We start from the raw sequence: 20,596 nt of genomic DNA, 5'->3' as shown, positions 1-20,596 counted from the left end.
AGACAGTTTTGAGGCTGGAAGTCGTAGATTAATAAATCAGAGAAAGAGAAAAACAGATGGATATAAAAGAGTGGAGGCGAGGGTGCCATGCCAAAAGCATGTATGGTCTGTATTGGCTCTCCAGTGTCTCTGCCTAGATGCTGGTCTGCGGAGCTTGAGGGGGCCAAAAGTATGTATGTTCTTTAAAAAGTCAAACTGTTCGAATCACCCATGAAAGAATACCTCCACTATATTTTTTTTGGGGGGAAGGCCCCTCTTGGCCCCAACGTGGCTCCGCCACTGGTACAGACGTCCACAATGAATTGGTATGTGGTTTTGAGCTTTCATGGCTCTCTGGTATTTGTGAAGTCATTGTGGAAGAGACCGTGATTGCTACGTTGATGACTTGAACCATCTTCAATGCAACGACGACATGTACAGTCCTGGTGGGTAAATAAAGCTAGAAAGGCCATAACACTTTCCATTCTCTAATTTACATGTTGTGCATTATTTTCCCTTTGCAAGATTCTTTCTTTTCTGAACTCTTGCATTTTTCCACTGTCACTATTCATGTATTTATTCTATTAAACTTCTGTAAGAACAAACTTCTTGGTGCGTACACCATCCATAATTCCATACCAATGTAATAGACATACTAGTATATTTTAATTCAAGTCTCAGTCTAATGACTAGATTTAACTTTAAGTTTTCCAAAAGCTGATTTATTCTTTTATTTGTCAAAACAGGATTGCTTGACCGTATCCGAGGTGAGGTTTCTATCTCAAAACTTGTTTGAAGGGTCGTATAGAATGGACAATAAAATAAACTGTATGAGTAATTGTTCCTCACGTAATAATGACACAAGCAGAGGAATAATCATGTACTTGGGCAATTGGTTAATCTCAAAATTTTATGCTTGAGGAAATTAAAAGTAAAAAAGTATCGAATTTTTTAAGGCCATAACACTTTCCATTCTCTAATTAAATACTACCTTACATGCATGCTGACCATTTTTCTCCCTTTGCAAGTTTCTTTCTTTTCTGAACCCTTGCATTTTTCCACCGTCGCTATTCGTGTATTTATTCTATTAAACTTCTATAAGGCCAAACTTCTTGGTGCATACACCATCCATAATTCCTTACCTATATAATAGACATGCTAGGATATTTTTATTCAAGTCATAATGACTAGATTTAATTTTAAGGTTTCCAATCGCTGATATGTTTTTCTTTTATTTGCCATTGCAGGAGTGCTTGACCTGATCCTAAATATACTCAAAGGTGAGGTTTCCATCTCAAAAAGTTGTTTGAAGAATGGACAATTAAATAGAATTGTATGATTAATGGTTCCTGATGTGATGATGACACTAGTAGAGGAATAAGTATGCATTACAAAAAATTGGACCTATAGTGGCGTTTGTGAAACACCACTATTAGGAATGGCAATGGGTTGAGTTCGGGCTGGGTTTTACTATACCTGGACCCAACCCACGGGTTGAAACCCGTGACCCGAACCCGGCCTGTTCAATAAACGGATTTTTTATCCGGGCTCCAAATCCGCCCTGCCGGGCCCTGTCCAGCTAGGCCAGATTTGGGCCTAATTCTCGGCCCAAATCATGGCCCAATCACAATCTATTTCTTTTAATGCCCAGATGCTAAAAATAGGCCCAATTAGCTTAAAATATTAAGAAGAGGAAAAATCTTACACTATGGCATAATTAAGAACCCATGATGCATATACTTATATTGGACTGTCTAAACATATATAGACACATATATCAGCTTCTTTTTTTTTTTTTTTTTTTTTTTTTGTTAATACAGTTTTTTCACTCATCCAAAAAAAAAAAAAAAAAAATACAAATCACAATCCCAAACACTAAACAGAAACACTACTCAAAAAAAAAAAAAACACACACACACACACACAAATCACAAACAGAAAACACAATCCCGTCCTCCGATCATCTCATCTCTCTCAGATCTAATCTAACAATCTCGTGCTCCTCCGTGACAAATAGCAGCCACCACGAGATCTGTGCTCCTCCGTGACTGGGTGAGGGTCGATTGAATCAAAATTCCAAAACCAATTTGATTCAACCATTACCATCTCTCTGATGCACAAAAATGAGTCAAAATTCCTTTAAACAAGGAGGGTGACGTTGGATTAAAAAAGACTGAGTCAGGAAATAAGGGAGAGGCAAGAACTGATCTAGGCAAACCTATTAACATCTCTACCCTAGGTGTGTACAACAAGCGTGACTTATCAAACTTGCATGAGATTGAAATCCAGTAGGCAAAGGAGTGCAAGGAGGAGACTCAAAATTCTCAAACCCGAAAAAAAGGTCATACTTGGACTCGTCTTCAGAAGCCTAGGTCTGATCATACTGTTTCGTTAGGTGTGGTGGTAGTACAAAAGAGGAGTAAGCAAACAACTTGTTATGATTCAGAAACTCAACCAAAGAAGAGGATAGTCACTGGAGGTGAGAAAAATCAGAACAATGAAGTGGTGGAGGCTGGTGTCCAACCCTGCCAAGGACAATGAGTATTTTATGTTGGAACTGTCGGGAGCTTGGGGACTTGGTCTGGGCACAAGTTCCTGCGGTTGTGTTTTTAGTCGAGACATGGCTACTAAATGCAAGGCTAGGAGGAATAAAAGAAAATTTGCGAATAGGGGATTTTTTTGGAGTTTCAAGAGTTTCTTTGGGGGGTGGTCTAGCCCTTTTTTGGAAAAAGGATGTTATGGTGGATGTAGAATCTTCTTTGTTAAATCACATCGATGTTCTAATAAATAAAGGGAAGGATGATGAGTAGAGATTTACTGGATTTTATGGTGCTCTGGAGACTCAAAGGAGGATGGAAATATGGGATTTGTTAAGAAGCTTACATAATCGGTTCTCGGTTCCATGGCTTGTTACAGGTGATTTCAATGAGATTACAAAGTCTTCGGAAAAGAAAGGTGGCAAGTTACATCCATACCTTCAAATGCAAACCTTCCGTGATGTTTTGGATGAATGTGGGTTGATGGACTTGGGTTTTGTGGGTAATAGATATACATGGTTTAAGAAGTGTGCAAGGGATGTTTATGTGTGGGAAAGGTTTGATAGAGGGGTGGCAACCACGGATTGGTTAGATAAGTACCCGGCTGCACAAGTTAAGGTGTTGGAGTGTGGTTCATCAGATCACAAACCACTTCTCATCCATCCAAATAGGGTACCTGCAAAATTAAAGAAGCCATGGCGATTCGAGCAAGTTTGGCTTGAGGATGATGGGTGTCATGATACGGTGGCAGCGGCATGGAGTGAGGGTAGGAGGGATTTGCCAATGGGTAAGGTGGTAAAGAAGGTAGAGAGGTGCCAAGAAAAATTAAAAAAGTGGAGACGATGTTGTTTTAGCAATATCACATGGGAAATAGCGGAAAAAAAGAAGCAGATGGTGCAAGTAGAGAGAGCTGTGATAAATGGAGGTGATGGGGCTGCCTTGGTTCAATTGAAACAAGAATTAGCAAGACTATTCATAAAGGAAGAAAAATTGTGGCAACAACGCTCTAAAATGCATTTGATGAAAGAGGGAGATAAAAACTCAAAGTATTTCCATCATAGAGGCTCCCAGATGTATAGGAGGAATCGGATTTTGGGTTTGAAAAATTTGAGGGGTGTCATGTATATGGGTGATGATAATGTGGCGAGCTTGTTGGAAGATTTTTACAAGGAGCTTTTTAAAACCTCAAATCCGTGCAACATGGAGGAGGTATTGTAGCACACGAGGGTGGTAGTAACGGAGGAGATGAATAGGGAGTTGGTGGGAGAGTTTACACGTGCTGAGGTTGATTTGGCCCTTAATCAAATGGCACCATTGAAATCACCGGGACCGGATGGGATGCCACCACTCTTTTGTCAGCACTATTGGCAAAGCATTGGAGATGAAGTATCTAAGGCAGTATTGGATTGTCTGAATGCCGGAAAAATACCATCAGGTTTGAACCACTCATTCCTTACTCTTATTTCAAAAGTGAAGAGTCCTAAAAAAGTTTCTGATTTTAGACCTATAGCTCTTTGTAATATTTTGTATAAATTAATATCCAAAGTGCTAGCAATAGGTTAAAAAAAATCTTTTTGCCATTCATTATTTTTGAGTCTCAAAGTGCCATTAAGGCAGATAAAGCTATCTCAGATAATATATTAGTGGCTTTTGAAACTTTACATCACATGCAAACCAAGAAATCCGGAAAACATGGTTATATGGAAATGAAATTGGATATGAGTAAAGCCTACGATAGGGTTGAGTGGAACTTTTTGATAAAAATTATGGAAAGGATGGGGTTTCATCAAAAATGGGTTGGCTGGATTTATGAATGTGTGAGTACTGTTTCTTTCTCAATCATGGTGAATGGGGAACCTAGGGGGCATATTGTTCCATCTAGGGGTTTGAGACAAAGGGACCCTTTATCACCATATCTTTTCCTGTTATGTTCTGAGGGGCTCAATGGGTTGATAAATAATGCGATGCATGAAGGAAAAATTCAAGGTTACTCTCTATGTAGGACTGGTCCAAAGATATCTCACTTGTTTTTTGCATATGACAACTTGCTATTTTGTAGAGCGAGTTTGGGGGATGTCACAACCATCCAAAATATTTTGGAGGTGTATGAAACTGCATCTGGGCAACAAATAAACAAGGAGAAAACTAATCTCTTCTTTGGCAAGTCAGTTAGTGAGGAAGTAAAAAATTCCGTGAAAGAGCTCCTTAGGGTATCGGGGATAAAACGTTATGAAAAATATTTGGGCTTACCGGCAATTGTTGGGAAAAATAGAAGTACAAGTTTGAATTACATAAAAGATCGGGTTTGGAATAAATTGGAAGGGTGGAAGGAAAAACTCCTATCTCAAGCTGGAAAAGAAGTGTTGTTAAAAGCGGTGGTTCAAACCATACCTACATTTGCAATGGGATGTTTCAAGCTTCCAGTGGAGTTATGTAGGGATATTGAGATGCTTATCCAGAAATTTTGGTGGGGACAACGGGGATATAGAAGGAAAATTCACTGGAAAAATTGGGAAACACTTTGTAAACCAAAGAAAGAATGAGGGTTGGGTTTTAAGAAGTTAGCAAAGTTCAATGATGCTATGTTGGCAAAACAGGTATGGAGACTTATTCATGATAAAAACTCCTTATTTTATCGTGTGTTTAAGTCAAAATACTTCCCAAATGGCACCATTTTTTATGCAAAACAGTCCTCGGGGTCGTTTGTTTGGAAAAGCATCTTGAAGTCTAGAAGAGTAATTTCCATGGGTGCAAAGTGGAGAGTGGGGGGTGGTGTGTCTATAAGTGTATTCAAAGATAATTGGCTTCCTTATGCCTTAGGTGGGAGAGTGATAGCTTTGGTCCCAGGTGTGGATTTAAATATGAAAGTGGCTAATTTGATTGATGCTAGAGTGGGAGGTTGGAATAATCAAGTAATTGACTCATGCCTGCTGCCTTTTGATGCTTCACGGATTAAGGCAGTGCCTTTGTCTGATTTACCACAAGCTGATGTTATGTACTGGGCTCTTGAAAGGAATGGCATTTACTCGGTGAAGTCTGGGTATCGTGCACTATGTGATGAAGAAAGGAGAGAAGAAGCTTCAAGTTCAAATTCGGGGCTGGTTGCTAGGTTTTGGACAAAAATTTGGAAGTTGGGGTGCCGGGGAAAGTTAAGCATTTCCTTTGGAGGGCTTGTACAAATAGTTTGCCAACTAAACTTAATTTGGTGAAGCAAAAAATTATGAATGAGGTGGTCTGTCATCTGTGAGGTCGAGCTGATGAGGATATGCTCCATGGGGATGTGAGGCTGTCAAGCAGGTATGAGACCGTGAGTTCAATTGGGTGAAACAATTTGAAGCGGCTCAAGGATCATTTTAGGATGTTAGAGATATATTAGCCCATTAGCATAGACCTAAGCCTAATTCTACTTTGTGTGCAAACCAAGTCTCTTACTTGTACTAGAAGTCTATTAGTGTAGGGTTTAGTCTACTATATATACACATGTTATGATTTATTGTAACACAAGTTTTGTACTACACTATAATATATTATTGATGTAGTCCTTTAGGGTTTCCTCCATGGATGTAGACCGTTAGGCTGAACCACGTAACCCTCGTGTCTTATTGTGTTTTATACTTTATACTTTCGATTTCGCATCCATATTAGCATATTCAACATGGTTAATTAATGCTAATATTTAACACAGGACTTGGTGGCGAAGGTCCTGACAAAACCGAGAATGCGAGCTTGGTTTTTATGGACACACAGAAACAAGTCGAGATTGAATGAAAAAACTTTGCCACTCAGCGGCATTAGAGATGCAGTAAGTAATTTTCTGCACTTGTATCGTCTTGCCGTGAACCACCTGCTAGAATCAAGATGGTGAGGCGACACAGATGGAAACCTCCAAACCCAGGTGAGTACAAAGTTAACTTTGATGGCGCCATGTTCAATGAAAGTGCTGAAGCGGGAGTGGGTGTGGTGGTACGTGATTCAAGAGGTTTGGTGGTGGCGGCAATGTTGAAAAATATCATCAAACCGCATTCTATGGAGTGTTTGGAGTTGCTGGCAACAAGGCATGCGATGATCTTTGCAAAAGAAATTGGGTTACAACAGTCCCACTTTGAAGGTGATTCCGAAATAGTCATTAAAGGGCTGCTGGAAGGTGGTATGCATTTCTCATCTCTTGGGCACTTGTTTAGAGACATTTTATTTCATGTAAGCTGTCACGCCCCAAACCCGATACCCGGATTTGTGACCATGACCGGCATGCTAATATCAAGCCTAAACCTGATATTAACAAGAACCAACTTAACTTTTACAAAACTTTTCCAAAAGCTTCTCTTTTTGATTTTAGAATAATTTTCTTTTTTCTATACTTAAATGATATAACCTTTCACTTGACATTCAGAGCATCTACAATGTACTCCAAAGAATAACCTAATTCACCAATTGTTCAAATTCGGAATTTCACATAATACATCTCTTAATACTTTAAGGTATACACTTTCATTAGATCCTAAAATACACAATACTACAAAGCTAAACATCAATTTGCTAATTTAGGATCTATACATATAAACTAAAACCAGCTCCTTCCAAAACTCGACTAAGGCTCCCTCTGCTCCAAAATAAAACCTGCTAACTGAAAGAGTGGAAGGGGTGAGCTACACAGCTCAGTAAAGGTAAGATATATGAGAATTCAATAAGGATGCATGTAACCAAATCATTTCATTCTATGAATATTCGAACAGGATAACATCTTTTCATGTATAGTATTTTATACTATTCATAAATAGCTTATACGCTCATCATAGAAAATAATTGTTCTCCTTTTTCTTATCGGTTTAATATTACTAAAACCTTTCGGATTAAACTTCTTTCACTTCCTACAAAGTCGCCATACATATATTCTCATTACAAAATAATTATTTTAACTTAAATCAGATAATCGGCAACTTTGTATTAAAATAGAAACGTCTCGGCTAATAAGAAAACTTTTCTTTATAAACTTCTTCTCATAAGATATTATAACTTTCATGATCATAAAACTTAACGTTTCATAAAAACAGATATCTGATAACTTTTAAACATAAACTTGCACTTTCATCAGAAACTTTATCTTTATAGCACAACAGAACTTTAGAAACTCTTATCTTTAATGAACAGCTTTTCTTTTCATTAGAAACTTCTTCTTGCCATGAGAGCTTTTACTTTTCACAATGCATTTTAACAAAATAATTCTCTCATGATTAATAACATAACATAGCTGTTCATAAATAACTTATTGGTTAGCCCGTATCTGATAAGTCTGTACTTATTTGGGAGGCTTCTAGCACCACGGTGCTAGGCATCCAGCATTCCCCACAATGCCAGGTATTCCCGGGATCACATCATCATAATACATATCTTCCAACCATGGGGGTAGGTTGGCTTCCCCCACAAGTTGGCCGTAACCAACAAGGGGCGGGTACAGCAGAGCCAGTCCCACTTAATGGCCAAATCATATAATATTTTCCATGGAAAGCTAGTAATTAACCCCTACTAGCAGAGTTCAGATCACCAGAGGACATAACCCGAAAACATTTTATACTTTACATCATACTGCAATTTCTTATTTTGCATAACATTTCATAATAATAGCATTTCCATTCTTTTCTTTAAACATCATGTTCGTGGAATCAGTAATAGCATCAATATGCTTAAATCATATACATAGAGTTTCAAAAGCTCACGAACATATCTTTGTCAGAATAATGATTATATGCCATATCTCTATTCAAAAACATTTTAATGTATAATATACTTTAAAATAACCTCATGACTTACCAAATGCTCATATAACTTATCCCTTACCTGAAAGCAGAGGAACCGAGAGCCTAAAGTCGAAGGAGCTTAGACTTGGATACTGGTAACACCTAAACCATAATTCAAAGCTTATTACTATCCATAATTCCTTGTCATAGACGTACACATTCATCTCAAAGCCTATCTCTTAGAATCAAGGAAATCCTAATTCCCATAACATAAAGTTCCCCAAAACATATGATACAATCATCAAACACATTTGCAGCCAAACCATAGAGAAACCAATCCATAAAATTTATATATGCTTCAAACATACCAAAAGATGAGCTTATTAAATTATAGCTCAAAATATACACCCTAACTCGAGAATTAAATCCACAAAGTCAGGTGTAGCATATGTTGTTCACTGCTCATTCCAGCAGCATATGCTCTGTTTTTAAAATACAAACGGGCTGTCCAAAGACATCCAATTGCCATGAAATTTTACAGAACTACTCCCCTGTATGTTCAGTATATACCATAAAAATTTCGGAGTCAAAGAATAAAACCATGATTTACTAAAAATCACACAATACGGCATACTCAAATCTGTCCTGTCAAAAATTCATGCAACTTGGAAATTAAACCATTATTTTTGTATTAATCCAAATGCTGTGAGACCAATTCAATAACAACCATAAGTGTCTTAGGTTTCATAGGAATTATCCCTAGCATCCAAATTCACTATATACAATTTAATACATAATTTAACATACACAAACACAGAATCTGTCACAGTGACAGCTTTGCAACGTTTTTCTCGTAAATTCACAAACAATTATCAAAGAATGGTATTTTCATATGGGGATTTTTATACACTCATAAGACACGTTATAAAACACTTAAACGCAGTCATTTAACCATTTAGAGCAAAATAAGCACAACCAAAAATCCCAGCAGCAGCATCAACAATACTCATCCTAACTTTTTCTTACTTCCTTAATCATACAAAATCATTAATTAATAAAAACCCTAATCTACCTTCAACAAATCATCAACACAACTTCAAAGCTTCTTAAAACAGCATATATATATATATATATATAGACTTACAAGCTTTCCAATTTTACAAACCACAAAACCAACTTCTTAAGATTCCATGAAGAAATTATGGATTCTAAGGTGAGAGTAGCTAGACCCTTACCAAATTTCTGATTCCAAGGAGGAATAGAATCACTCTTGCATGGAAGAATTTCCCCATTTCCTAGTGGCTGGACCCAGAATTATGAGAGGTGGAGAGCTTGAGAGAATTTTCTTTCTTTTGGTTTAGGACCCGTGGGAATGAAAGGGAGAGAAGAGTTGAGAGAATTTTCTTTCTTTTGGTGTGTGAACCCTTGGACTCAAGAGAAAGACTCAAGGGAGCTTCCTAGCACTTTCCTTAAGAGAAAAAGAGAGCAAAATGAGGTGAGAGTTTCAGATTTATGTGTGGACCCGTGGAGAAATGAGAGCATGGGAGTTTCATGGAAATTCTAGTTACATTGAAAAGTCAAAGAAGAGATAAGATGAAGACTTATCTTTCTTTTGATATATGATCCGTGGATTTGAGGGAGGGAGAGTGAGAGCTTTTTAAGTCTTCTCTTTTCTTTGAGAAAGTCAAAGAAGAGATGAGGTGGAGTTTGTTCATTGCATGGTACTTGGGCATGATGTGTTGTATTTCCATTGGTTGCATGTGTAAGTGAAATTACAACCATAATATCTCATGCATCATACATAGTTAAAACACCACAACTATATATATATATATCTATATATATATATATATATATATATCTGATAACTTAACCACTTAATATAGTTTTGTACATAATTAGTGTGTGTGTTTATATATATAATACAAATAGTCATTTCAATTATTTATAATCTTTACAATTTCTTATTCAATGACATTATAAAATAATATGTTTATTAAATGCTTTTATATTAATTTTTGCAAGTAAGTGGCTTAAAATACTAATAATACTTAACCACTTAAACACATAGTTTAATTATAAAAATTGGGTCGGGGTGTTACATAAGCTCCATGTGGAGTTTTTCTTTCGCTCATGTTGTAAGGCAAAATAATGCGGTAGCACATGTTTTAGCCCAAAGGGCAAGGTTATCTATTCCTTTTTCTGCTTGGATGGAGTTTGTTCCATCCGACATTGACGATTTTGTAGGTGCTGACATCTATATTATGGACAATTAATAATATCAGTACATATTGTCTTTTCTCTCAAAAAAAACAAAAACAATAATAGTGCCAATCAGTGGCTGACCTGGCTCCTACAGAGAAGGAATCCTTCCCAAATATTGTTGTGTAGAATCGTTTGAGATTAGTGTGTGGGAATTAAAATTGTCTATGATTATACAACCTCTGCTTTATGAATCCCGCCTAACTTGGAGTCTCGGACTCTGCATACCATATTGAAATCAAATTGTCTCAATCTTTTACTTGCCCTGGATGACTAAAGTATATAAACCAAATGAAGAAATACTCTATATGTTTAAACTTTTCTTGCAATATTGAGCATCCTCCTGCATCCTATAAATGTACAAACAAATCGAAGAGAAAGCTTGAGCTAGTCCTATCTACTTTCTCAAACCATGACATCTCTAAAAGTTGCTATTCCAACCATATATGGTCGTTGTGGCATTATATATATTGTTTATACAAAAAATAATAAAGTGATTATAAAAAAAAAAGTTTCATAAAACCTCCAAAAAAAGTTATTGGTATATAGCACAAACATTCATAGATATAGCTATAGACAATTTATCTACTCTATAGATGAATAAGTCAAACTGATCGGAACAGGTTTTGTGTGTATTTGACTCAAATTAACTAGTTTATTAAAAAGGTCAATTTATGTCAACTTAAATCTAACACAAAACCAATAAAACTCAACTCTAACCTACTAATTTCGTGTTTTGCCCATAGTGGATATTTTCATACTAAGATATATGATATTCACAATTTTCCATTATTAAATTAAATAAATAAACCAACCAAACCTATAAAAGGCTAAAAGCAACGTTCTTAGCCTCTTTTATAATTGTAGCCCGTTTGAAGCAACATGCTAGGCCTCTCTCTTCCTTCTGCTTCCAAACTACCTTTATTACCTTCTATCAAACCCTCAATTCGTTCCCGCCAAAACCTTCCATCATCATCACTACAAAATCGAAACCTTGAGCCCCTTCACCACCGTCTGATCCACCACCTCAATGTGGGCCACCTCCACTGTTAAATGTATTATTAGCAATGCGATGTGTTATACCATGTTGTATATGTTAGAGTGGATGCGGAAGGAGAAGCATAGAATAGGATCAACAAGAACACGAGGATTACGTAGTTCAGCCTTGTTAGCCTACATCCACAGAGGAATCCTTTAAGGGTTACATCTTTATTGTATAAGAGTGTAGTACAATAACCTGTGTTACAATGAACCCTAACATGAGTATATATAGGCGACTAAACTCTAGATTACTAGTACAAGTAGGACTGGGCTTGGGCCTATTACATTGGGCTAATATGTCTGATATATCTCTAATACCCTCCCTTAAATTCAAGACGGAAGTTCGATGAAAGCTTGAGGTTGGATAAACATGAGAAGATCACTTGGAGATACCTTGAAGAATGCCTTTAAAGAAACCACAATGAAGAATGTGCCAATTGACCAATTTTGGAGCTTCAAACGAAGAAACGGAGTCCAAAATCGGAATCTACGCAAAAAATTGAGCAAGATAGGCCCTTTTGGAAATTTTAACTTTTGGTCAAAGGTCAACGCAAAAGTCAAAGTCAACAGATACTGGTCCGGGTCGGGTCACGTATCGGGCAGCAGAGCCACTGACATCATTTTATGACGTGTCGCTGACGTGGACTAGGGCTAATGTGGACGTGCTTGCGTGGCTGTTGACGTGGATCGATGACGTCATCAAATGATGTCATAATGACATCAGCACCAGTTTGTTGGCACGTACAGCGCGTGAAAGTAGGTAACCGGCGCGTGGAGGCGCGTGTAACATCCGATGAGCTCCAAATTTCTTCGGTTTGCAGATCGGCGGGCTACAAGTCCATTAGGGCAACGCGTGTAACCATAGGAGGATCTGACCCTGTGAAATCCGTGACGGTGCATGAAGTTGGTAGAAACTGTGTTAGCGCGTGGGGGCATGTGCAAGGTTCAGTGGAGACCAGACTTTTAGGTTTTTCTCGCGGGAGGCGATAGGGCATGTCTGTGTGGTTGGTTTCATCAGGCGAAGCTTGGATTTGCACAGATTTGAGATTGATGTCACGGGTTTGCTTAAGTTTGTGGATCTTGGACACAGCACTGAGCCACAGTGGCTGCGAGATGCCGTGGAGTCTGAAAGTTCAAAAACGTGTATAAACACCCTTGAACGTTTAGACCCCCAAATACAAAATAACCAATTCAAGCTTTATGACAAACAACTAGTGTGCGGAAAATGAACATAAGCTATAAACAGAATTGGAAATCAATCTAAGCCAATTATAAATCACATCCACAGCAGAAAATAAAAGGCAAAGATAAAGGGAAGAGAGATGCAAACACAAGGACTAGGGGTGTGCAAAAAACCGACGAATCGAAAAAACCGAAAATTTCGGTTCGGTTTTCGGTTGCAATTTCTAATAGGCCGAACCGACCGAACCGAACCGAAATATATTAAATAATAATTTGTACAAAATATTTTAACAAAGTACCTGGTATCCTAGCGGCAAGGACACGTGCTTGTCTCCAGTCAGCCCAGGTTCGATCCTTAGTAATGCCTTTTTATTTTTCCTCTCCTTATTACCAAAACTACGTCGTTTTGGGGTTTGCTTTATAACCCTATTAATCCTATTTTCAGCATTTGTCTCTCACGTTTGGGTTTTGTTCTCTCTGACTTCCGTTTTCAACATCAAGAGAGAACATCAAGAAGCAAGAAATGAAAAACCCACACCAAGAACAACATTCAGAGAGAATCAAGAAACCCACCCAAAGATCCAGAGAGAAAACATCAACAAACCCCGTTGTCGCCGCTGCCTGGAATCTTCGCCACCTGGGTTCAATCGCCGCCGCCTCCTTCGCTGTCACCGCCTCTCTGGTTTGATTTTTCTGTCTTCGTGGTTTGGGTTTTGTTCTTTGTGGGTTTCTGTTTAGGTTTCAAGGTTTCTGGGTTCGTGGTTTGGGTTTTGTTCTTCGTGTTTGGGTTTCAAGGTTTCTGGGTGTTTGGGTTTTGTTCTTCGTGATTTCTGGGTTTCAAGGTAGAAGGTTGTGAGTTTGGTTTCGCCGGTACGCTTCTTCGCCGTTCTCTCTCTTTTTTTTTTTTTTTTTTTTTTGGGTTTTGTTTTTGCTACTTTGCTTGGTGCTTGGTGTTTGTTGGTGTTTGGGTGGTGAGAAAACGTGGGAAAGCAAAGGGATTTTCTGGGTTTGTTTATTTTTTTTGGGTTTGTTAATATTTTCTGGGTTTCTGCTTTCTGGGTTTGTTAATTTTTTTTCTTTGTTTGCTTTCTTAGAAAATAAATGATGAGGAAACCGAAAAACCGACCGAAACCGACCGAAACCGAAATCCAACCGAAACCGACGGATTTCCAATTATTTCGGTCGGTTTCGGTTGAGAATTTCACAAACCGAAAATTTCGGTTTCGGTTGGCCAACACTTAGAAAACCGACCGAAACCGAACCGACACACCCCTAACAAGGACAACACACGATGTGTTATCGAAGAGGAAACCGAAGCCCTCGGCGTAAAACCTCTCCGCCGCCCTCCAAGCGGTCAATAATCCACTAGAAAATGTAGTTGGGATACATGAACAGCAATAGACCCTCCAAGCCTAATCTACCCGATGTACCTAAGCCCTCCAAGGTTCTTGCTCCAACGAGGTTGCGCCGAACCTTTTTCTTTTCTAGCTTACCGGATTCCGCTACTAGACCATAGCATCCGCCATCCTTGGCATCTTCCAATGCTTCCCAAAACTCCAAAAACACTCAACACTCTGAATGGGTGTGGGTAGTGTTTGGATAGAAATCTCCTCTCAATAGGTATGACAATGAGAGAGGGAATGAGAAGAGACTACAAAGATTTCTCTCTAAGAATGAGTAGCTCTCTCTAATTGGGTGGGTGTTTTGAAGAAACCTCTCTTAGGGTTTTTCTTTCTGAATAGCCACACTTATCTTGTGGGAATGAAGGGTATTTATACTGGTGTGAGAATGGAATACGAAGAGTCAGTTTTTCCAAAAACAGGGCTGGCTGGCGACTTGACCTCGTGACTTGACTTCGTGACTTGACTTAGTCGCGAGTTCAAGTCGCGAGCTAACTTAATGGCCAGTCTGGATTTTTGTCGTGTAGTGCTCCAGGTGGCGTGACTGTTCAGCTCCCCTGCATGCTCTGCACGTGAGCAACTTTTGGCGGCTTGCAAGCCGCGAGCCACCCGCAAGTCCTAGTCGCGAGTCTCTGCTTCACTGCACTGTCTTGAGCATTTCTTCACGCTCTCTCACACACTACCCTTACATGATTCCCACCTAAATACAAGGTTTCTAAGTGTTATATTACAAGCAAATTTGTCATGGAATAAAGCCAACACATGGTTGATTAAATTCAACCTTACAGAGTCTAAATCCAACAGGCAAGCATGTATGACTTCTGACGGTGGTGTGCACGTGAGAATTTTCTTTGCATGCTAGAGATGTTTGTTTAATGCCAAGAACGAAATTTAGCTCTAATACCATGTTGTATATGTTAGAGTGGATGCGGAAGGAGAAGCATAGAATAGGATCAACAAGAACACGAGGATTACGTGGTTCAGCCTTGTCGGCCTACATCCACGGAGACTGGTCTAGGGTCGGAGATTCTGAGGAAGAGGACACAGGAAACTGCTGAAGACTCGTGAAAGGACGATATTCCCAAAACTCAACATGAGGGAGACACGAAGACGATGAGAAATGAGATCATAGCAGCGAAACCCCTTTTGAGATACACCATAACCAAGGAAACAATAGAAACAAGTACGAGGCTGGAGCTTTGTTCGTTCATGAGGAGGAAGAGAGACAAAGCAAGCACAACCAAAAATCCGAAGAGAGGAGTAGTTAGGAGTTTGACCATAAAGAAGCTCAAATGGTGATTTGTTATGTGTAGTTGGTGAAAGAATACGATTAATGGTGTACACAGCAGTGAGTGTGGCCTCACCCCAAAAGCGCTTAGGAAGAGAGGCAGAAATGAGAAGGGTGCAGACAACATCAAGAATGTGACGATGTTTTCGTTCTGCACGACCATTTTGTTGAGAGGTGTAAGGACAAGACCGTTGAGGAAGGGTACCATGACTGTCTAAAAAGGATATGAAAGATTTATCATTATATTCTTGAGCATTATCTGATCGAAAGACTTTAACGATGCAATTGAACTGTGTTTCAATCATTTTATGAAATGTTTGGTAAATAGACACAAGTTCAGACCTATGGTGAAGCAGATAAATCCAAGTATATCGAGAAAAATCATCCACAAATATGACAAAATATTTAGATCCCCCCTCAGTGGGAACAGGTGCAGGAACCCAAATATCAGAATGTATAAGATCAAAAGGGGTAGAAGAAAAGGAATCACTTTTATTAAAGGACGATTTTGTTTGTTTGCCAAAATGACAGAAAGTATAATCAAATTTTTGAAACTGAACTGAACCTAAATGATCTTGAGAAGCTAACAACTGAAGATGAGATAAGAATGGATGACCAAGACGAGCATGCCATAGATCAGGTGAGGAGGTGGGTTTGGGCCTATCACATTGGGCTAATATGTCTGATATATCTCTAACATCCACAAAGCAATCTCCACTCTTGATCTCATGGCCCAAAAGGGTACCCAACCAGACCTCATCAGTCATCACCTACTCCCTCTTCCTCAAGTCCTGTATAAGGTCCCGGAACTTCCAACTCGGCAAACTCGTTCACACCCATTACTTGGCTCACTCCTAACTCCACCTTAACTCTCTCATTCTCAACTCTCTAATCACCTTGTACTCAAAAAGTGGGGATTGGGCTAAAGCAAAATCCGTTTTTTGCAAATAATGATATAGGAACTGAAGCCATTGTCACGTTTCTTCAAATGCGTGAAAATGGGTTCTGCCCAAATGAGTATTGCTTTTCCGCAGTGATTCAGGCGTGTTTGAATGTGGAAAATGTACCCATTGGGAAAATGATTTAGGGGTTTGTTATAAAAAGTGGATATTTTGAGTTTGATGTGTTTGTTGGGTGTGCATTGATTGATATGTTTGTGAAGGGTGGTTGTGATGTGGATTTAGCATATAAGGTGTTGGAGAAAATGCCTGAGAAGAATGCTGTTACTTGGACTTTGATGATAACTAGGTTTATGCAATTTGGGTTCCCAATGGAGGCTGTAAATTTATTTTTGGATATGGTTTTGAGTGAGTATGTACTAGATCAATTTACCTTTGGCGGAGTTATTTCAACTTGTGCAGAGCTAGAATTGTTAAATCTTGGGCAGCAATTGCATTCTTGGGTCATACAACTATGAAGCACAGGTGCGTTTCTAGATTTAGGTGCGGGACTTGGTAATTTTTGAAAAAGTAGGTTGCATGTGCGGCGATTAAGAAATTATTAAAAATATTTTTATTTATATTTTTTTTATATTGCTAAGCATACTTTTTCATATAATTGTAAATATATACCAATTTAAGAGTAATAGTAGATAATAACTAAAACATGATAATCATATATTAGAATACAACCCACAAGTTTATTTTATTTTATTTTTTTAACATGTATTTCGGCCGGAATTGGCCGAAATTGGCGCCGTATTGGTGTGAATCGGTGCAAATAAATATTTATAAAAAAAAAAAAAGAAAAAAAAAAAAGGCTGAATCGGCACGTTAGAGGAGCGTTGCCGTGTTGCCGCGAGTCTAGTGCGGGTGCGGCAGCCCTGGAGCCGCACCCATGCTTTCTAGTCATACAGACTGGGTTGGCTTTAGATTTTGTGTAGCGTGCTGTTTGGTAGACATGTATGCTAAGTGTGCAGCGGATGGATCGGTGGATGATGCAAGGAAAGTTTTTGACCTGATGGTAGATCGTAATGTCATGTCTCGGACAGCAATTATCACTGGATACGTGCAAAGTGGAGGGTGTAATAAGGAAGCTGTTGAACTTTTTTGTGAAATGATCAAGGGTCATGCTTCACCAAATCATTTCACCTTTTCTAGTGTCCTTAAGGCATGTGCAAATTTACACGCATGCTGTGAAACTTGGTCTTGCATCGGTTAATTGTGTGGGAAATTCTCTTATTAGCATGTATGCAAGGTCTGGCATGATGGAAGATGCTCGTTAAGCTATTGATATGCTGTTTGAGAAGAATTTAATTTCTTACAACACGATTGTTGATGCGTATGCCAAAAATTTGGATTCTGAAAAAGCCTATGAACTTTTTAATGAAATCGAGGATATAGGAATTGGGGCTAGTGCTTTCACATTTGCTAGCCTCTTGAGTGGAGCTGCTAGTATCAGTGCAGTTGGTAAGGGTGAGCAAATTCATGCACGGGTACTAAAATCAGGGTCTGCGTCAAATCAAAGCATCTGTAATGCTTTGATCTCCATGTATTCTAGGTGTGGAAATATAGAAGCTGCATTTCAAGTTTTTAATGATATGGGAGGTTGAAATGTTATATCTTGGACTTCAATGATTACTGGTTTTGCAAAACATGGATTTGCCTCTAAAGCTATGGAAATGTTCCACAAAATGCTTGAGGATGGTGTTAGACCAAATGAGATCACCTATATTGCTGTTTTATCAGCTTGTAGCCATGTGGGGCTAGTTTCTGAGGGATGGAAAGTCTTCAACTCAATGTACAGAGAACATGGGATTGTTCCGAGAGTGGAACATTACGCATGTATGGTTGATTTATTGGGCCGAGAGTAGAAGCATTTGAATTCATTAATTCAATGCCTTTCAAGGCTGATGCGCTAGTCTGGCGTACATTTCTTGCTGCCTGTCGGGTTCATGGCAACAAAGAACTTGGGGAACATGCTGCAAAGATGATTCTTGAGCAAGACCCATGTGATCCAGCAGCATATATCTTACTATCAAACTTGTATGCTTCCTCAGGTCAATGGGACAATGTGGCAATAATTAGAAAAAATTTGAAAGAGAGAAACTTGATCAAAGAAGCTGGTTGTAGCTGGATAGAGGTGGAAAATATGGTGCACAAGTTCCACGTTGGGGACACTTCACACCCCCTAGCACAAGATATTTATTATGAACTGAACCAATTGGCTTCAAAAATAAAGGAATTGGGCTATGTACCCGATACAGATTTTGTTCTTCATGATGTAGAGGATGAACTAAAGGAGCAATATTTGTTTCAGCACAGTGAGAAAATAGCTGTTTGGTCTTATAAGCGTATCCCAACCAAAGCCTATTAGAGTATTTTAGAATCTTCGTGTTTGTGGAGACTGTCACACTGCAATCAAATTTATTTCAATGGCTAGAGGTAGAGAAATAGTGGTGAGAGACTCAAACCGGTTTCATCACTTCAAAAATGGGACATGTTCTTGCAATGATTTCTGGTGATGTTGAAATATTTTTATTTTCTTTCTTCTTCTTCCTTTCTATTTTTTTGTATGACTGGCAGCAGCTTGCTTTCGATACAGATCCTACAAATGGAAAGCTTTAAAACGCACGACTGCCAGCTGCAAATAATCTTAAGTTGCCATGCACATTTGTCTTTAATTCTTTCAGCTTTGATGCATAACTTGTTCTGCTAGCTGTAACCTTTCTAATTCATATTTTCAGATTTGTGTAGTTTTTATCTGTATAGTTCATATTTGCAGCTCTTTGTACAACTAGGAATTTGTAACATCACTTAATTTACAAAAACTATATGCATTTTCTCCCTTTGCACATATTGCCTGTTCTTTAAAATTCTCCCACATATTCTGAAGTCTGTGTGGCCAGGGACACTTCTGCTTGTGCGTCCCCATTAAGTGGGGTTGAAAAAAAATTTATTGAAAAATAATTCCTTTAATTATATATATAAATATATATATATATATATATTTATTGAAAACTTATAAACAAACATAAAATATTCCGATAAATAAATAAAATATACTTAAAAATAAAAATTAATTAATTTTTGTACTTCCACCACGTTGTCTTGTCTCGTGTCATACTCATGTCCATAACTCCATAATTTATAAAAACCCACACAAGCCAAACTCTAGCTCATCCCTTTTGCCAAAGCCCATTTGATCAACCCAAAACCTCAACCCATCCGATTTTTACTAATATTGTCGAACTCATTGTCAACTTCCAGTCTCCCACTCAATCAAAACTGTTTACAACCCTTCGGGTCAGGCTGGACTGGTTATGTGTTGGGCTTTTAAGTTTTAAGAACTTTTTTCTTTTTTCTTTTTTTGAGAAGAGGGCTTTTAAGAACTTGATCAACCCCAATAAAAATCTCGTAAAAAATAATACGAATGTCCATTATAAATTTGACAATAATAGGACACAATTTTCTAACTCTTCTTCTTTTAGAAAGTTATTTTTGTTTATCATGAATAATTATATTTTCAATTATCTTTTAGTTTTTCGATAGTGGTAATAAGGGAGGAGAATTTGAGCAATAAGGTGTTTGGTACATACATTTAAAAATTGAAAATTGTTGTTTAAAAACATGTGTGGAAATACATGTGGGTAAAAAAATGTGAAAATACATGTAATGTTATTTAAAAACTGAAAATTGTTGTTTGAAAACATGTACCAAACACCCAAATTTGACAACCAAAAGTTATGTACTAAATGAGCAATAAAACTTTTGACTACCATTCTCTTTTAGGTGTATATGAATAGATGATATTTTACATAAGTTAACATTACTTTTACATATTAGTGAACTTTATAACCATTTTAGGAGTAGAATTACCTATATCTAATGATTGTCCACAAATCCATGTCACATGCTAACTTCATAGTATACACACCAAATTAAGCAACTAAGGTAAACCCTATTCATGCATTCCTAGTGTGCAGTAAAAGCAAATTAATATTCAAATATTTCTTTTGCCAAGCAGCCACAAAAATGATCGATCGCTCCCAAAACCTAAAACGGAAGGAAAACATTAACTATCTTCAAGTTTATGTCTAGAACACATAATTTCTAGGCTTATGAGAGGAACTACACTCCAATCCACGAATTAGTCATGATTGGGGTAGATTTGCAGCCATCCACAAATTAGTCGTGATTCGTGAAGATTTGCAGCCATTCTGTAAACTTGAAA

At 38.0% G+C, this 20,596-nt stretch overlaps 2 protein-coding genes, 1 long non-coding RNA gene and 1 pseudogene across 9 annotated transcripts in view; 3 read left to right on the top strand and 1 right to left on the bottom strand.

Annotated features, from left to right (window-relative positions):
• Positions 1–20,596, top strand: part of LOC126700320 (kinesin-like protein KIN-14C) — a 95,790-nt gene that overhangs the window by 34,141 nt on the left and 41,053 nt on the right. The gene's annotated exons all lie outside the window — the stretch shown is intronic.
• Positions 2,832–3,734, top strand: LOC126700679 (uncharacterized). Its single transcript, XM_050398888.1, has one exon. The coding sequence runs from the start codon at positions 2,832–2,834 to the stop codon at positions 3,732–3,734; it is 903 nt and encodes a 300-aa protein (XP_050254845.1).
• Positions 6,920–9,791, bottom strand: LOC126700322 (uncharacterized). Its single transcript, XR_007647113.1, has 3 exons — positions 9,487–9,791; positions 8,352–8,413; positions 6,920–7,140 (listed from the first exon to the last, which is right to left on the bottom strand). It is a non-coding gene; the product is annotated as an uncharacterized LOC126700322 (long non-coding RNA).
• Positions 11,396–18,887, top strand: LOC126700318 (pentatricopeptide repeat-containing protein At3g49170, chloroplastic-like; annotated as a pseudogene).

The sequence above is a fragment of the Quercus robur genome, chromosome 9 (genome assembly GCF_932294415.1).
Source record: "Quercus robur chromosome 9, dhQueRobu3.1, whole genome shotgun sequence".
In the NCBI taxonomy this organism is placed as follows: domain Eukaryota; kingdom Viridiplantae; phylum Streptophyta; class Magnoliopsida; order Fagales; family Fagaceae; genus Quercus; species Quercus robur.
Note: the sequence above shows the minus strand (reverse complement) of the source record. Positions and strands in the feature narration are given on the sequence as shown.

Bases quoted from the DNA above. Each gene is read 5' to 3' on its own strand.
- LOC126700679 (XM_050398888.1), top strand. From the start codon at position 2,832: ATGGAAATATGGGATTTGTTAAGAAGCTTACATAATCGGTTCTCGGTT.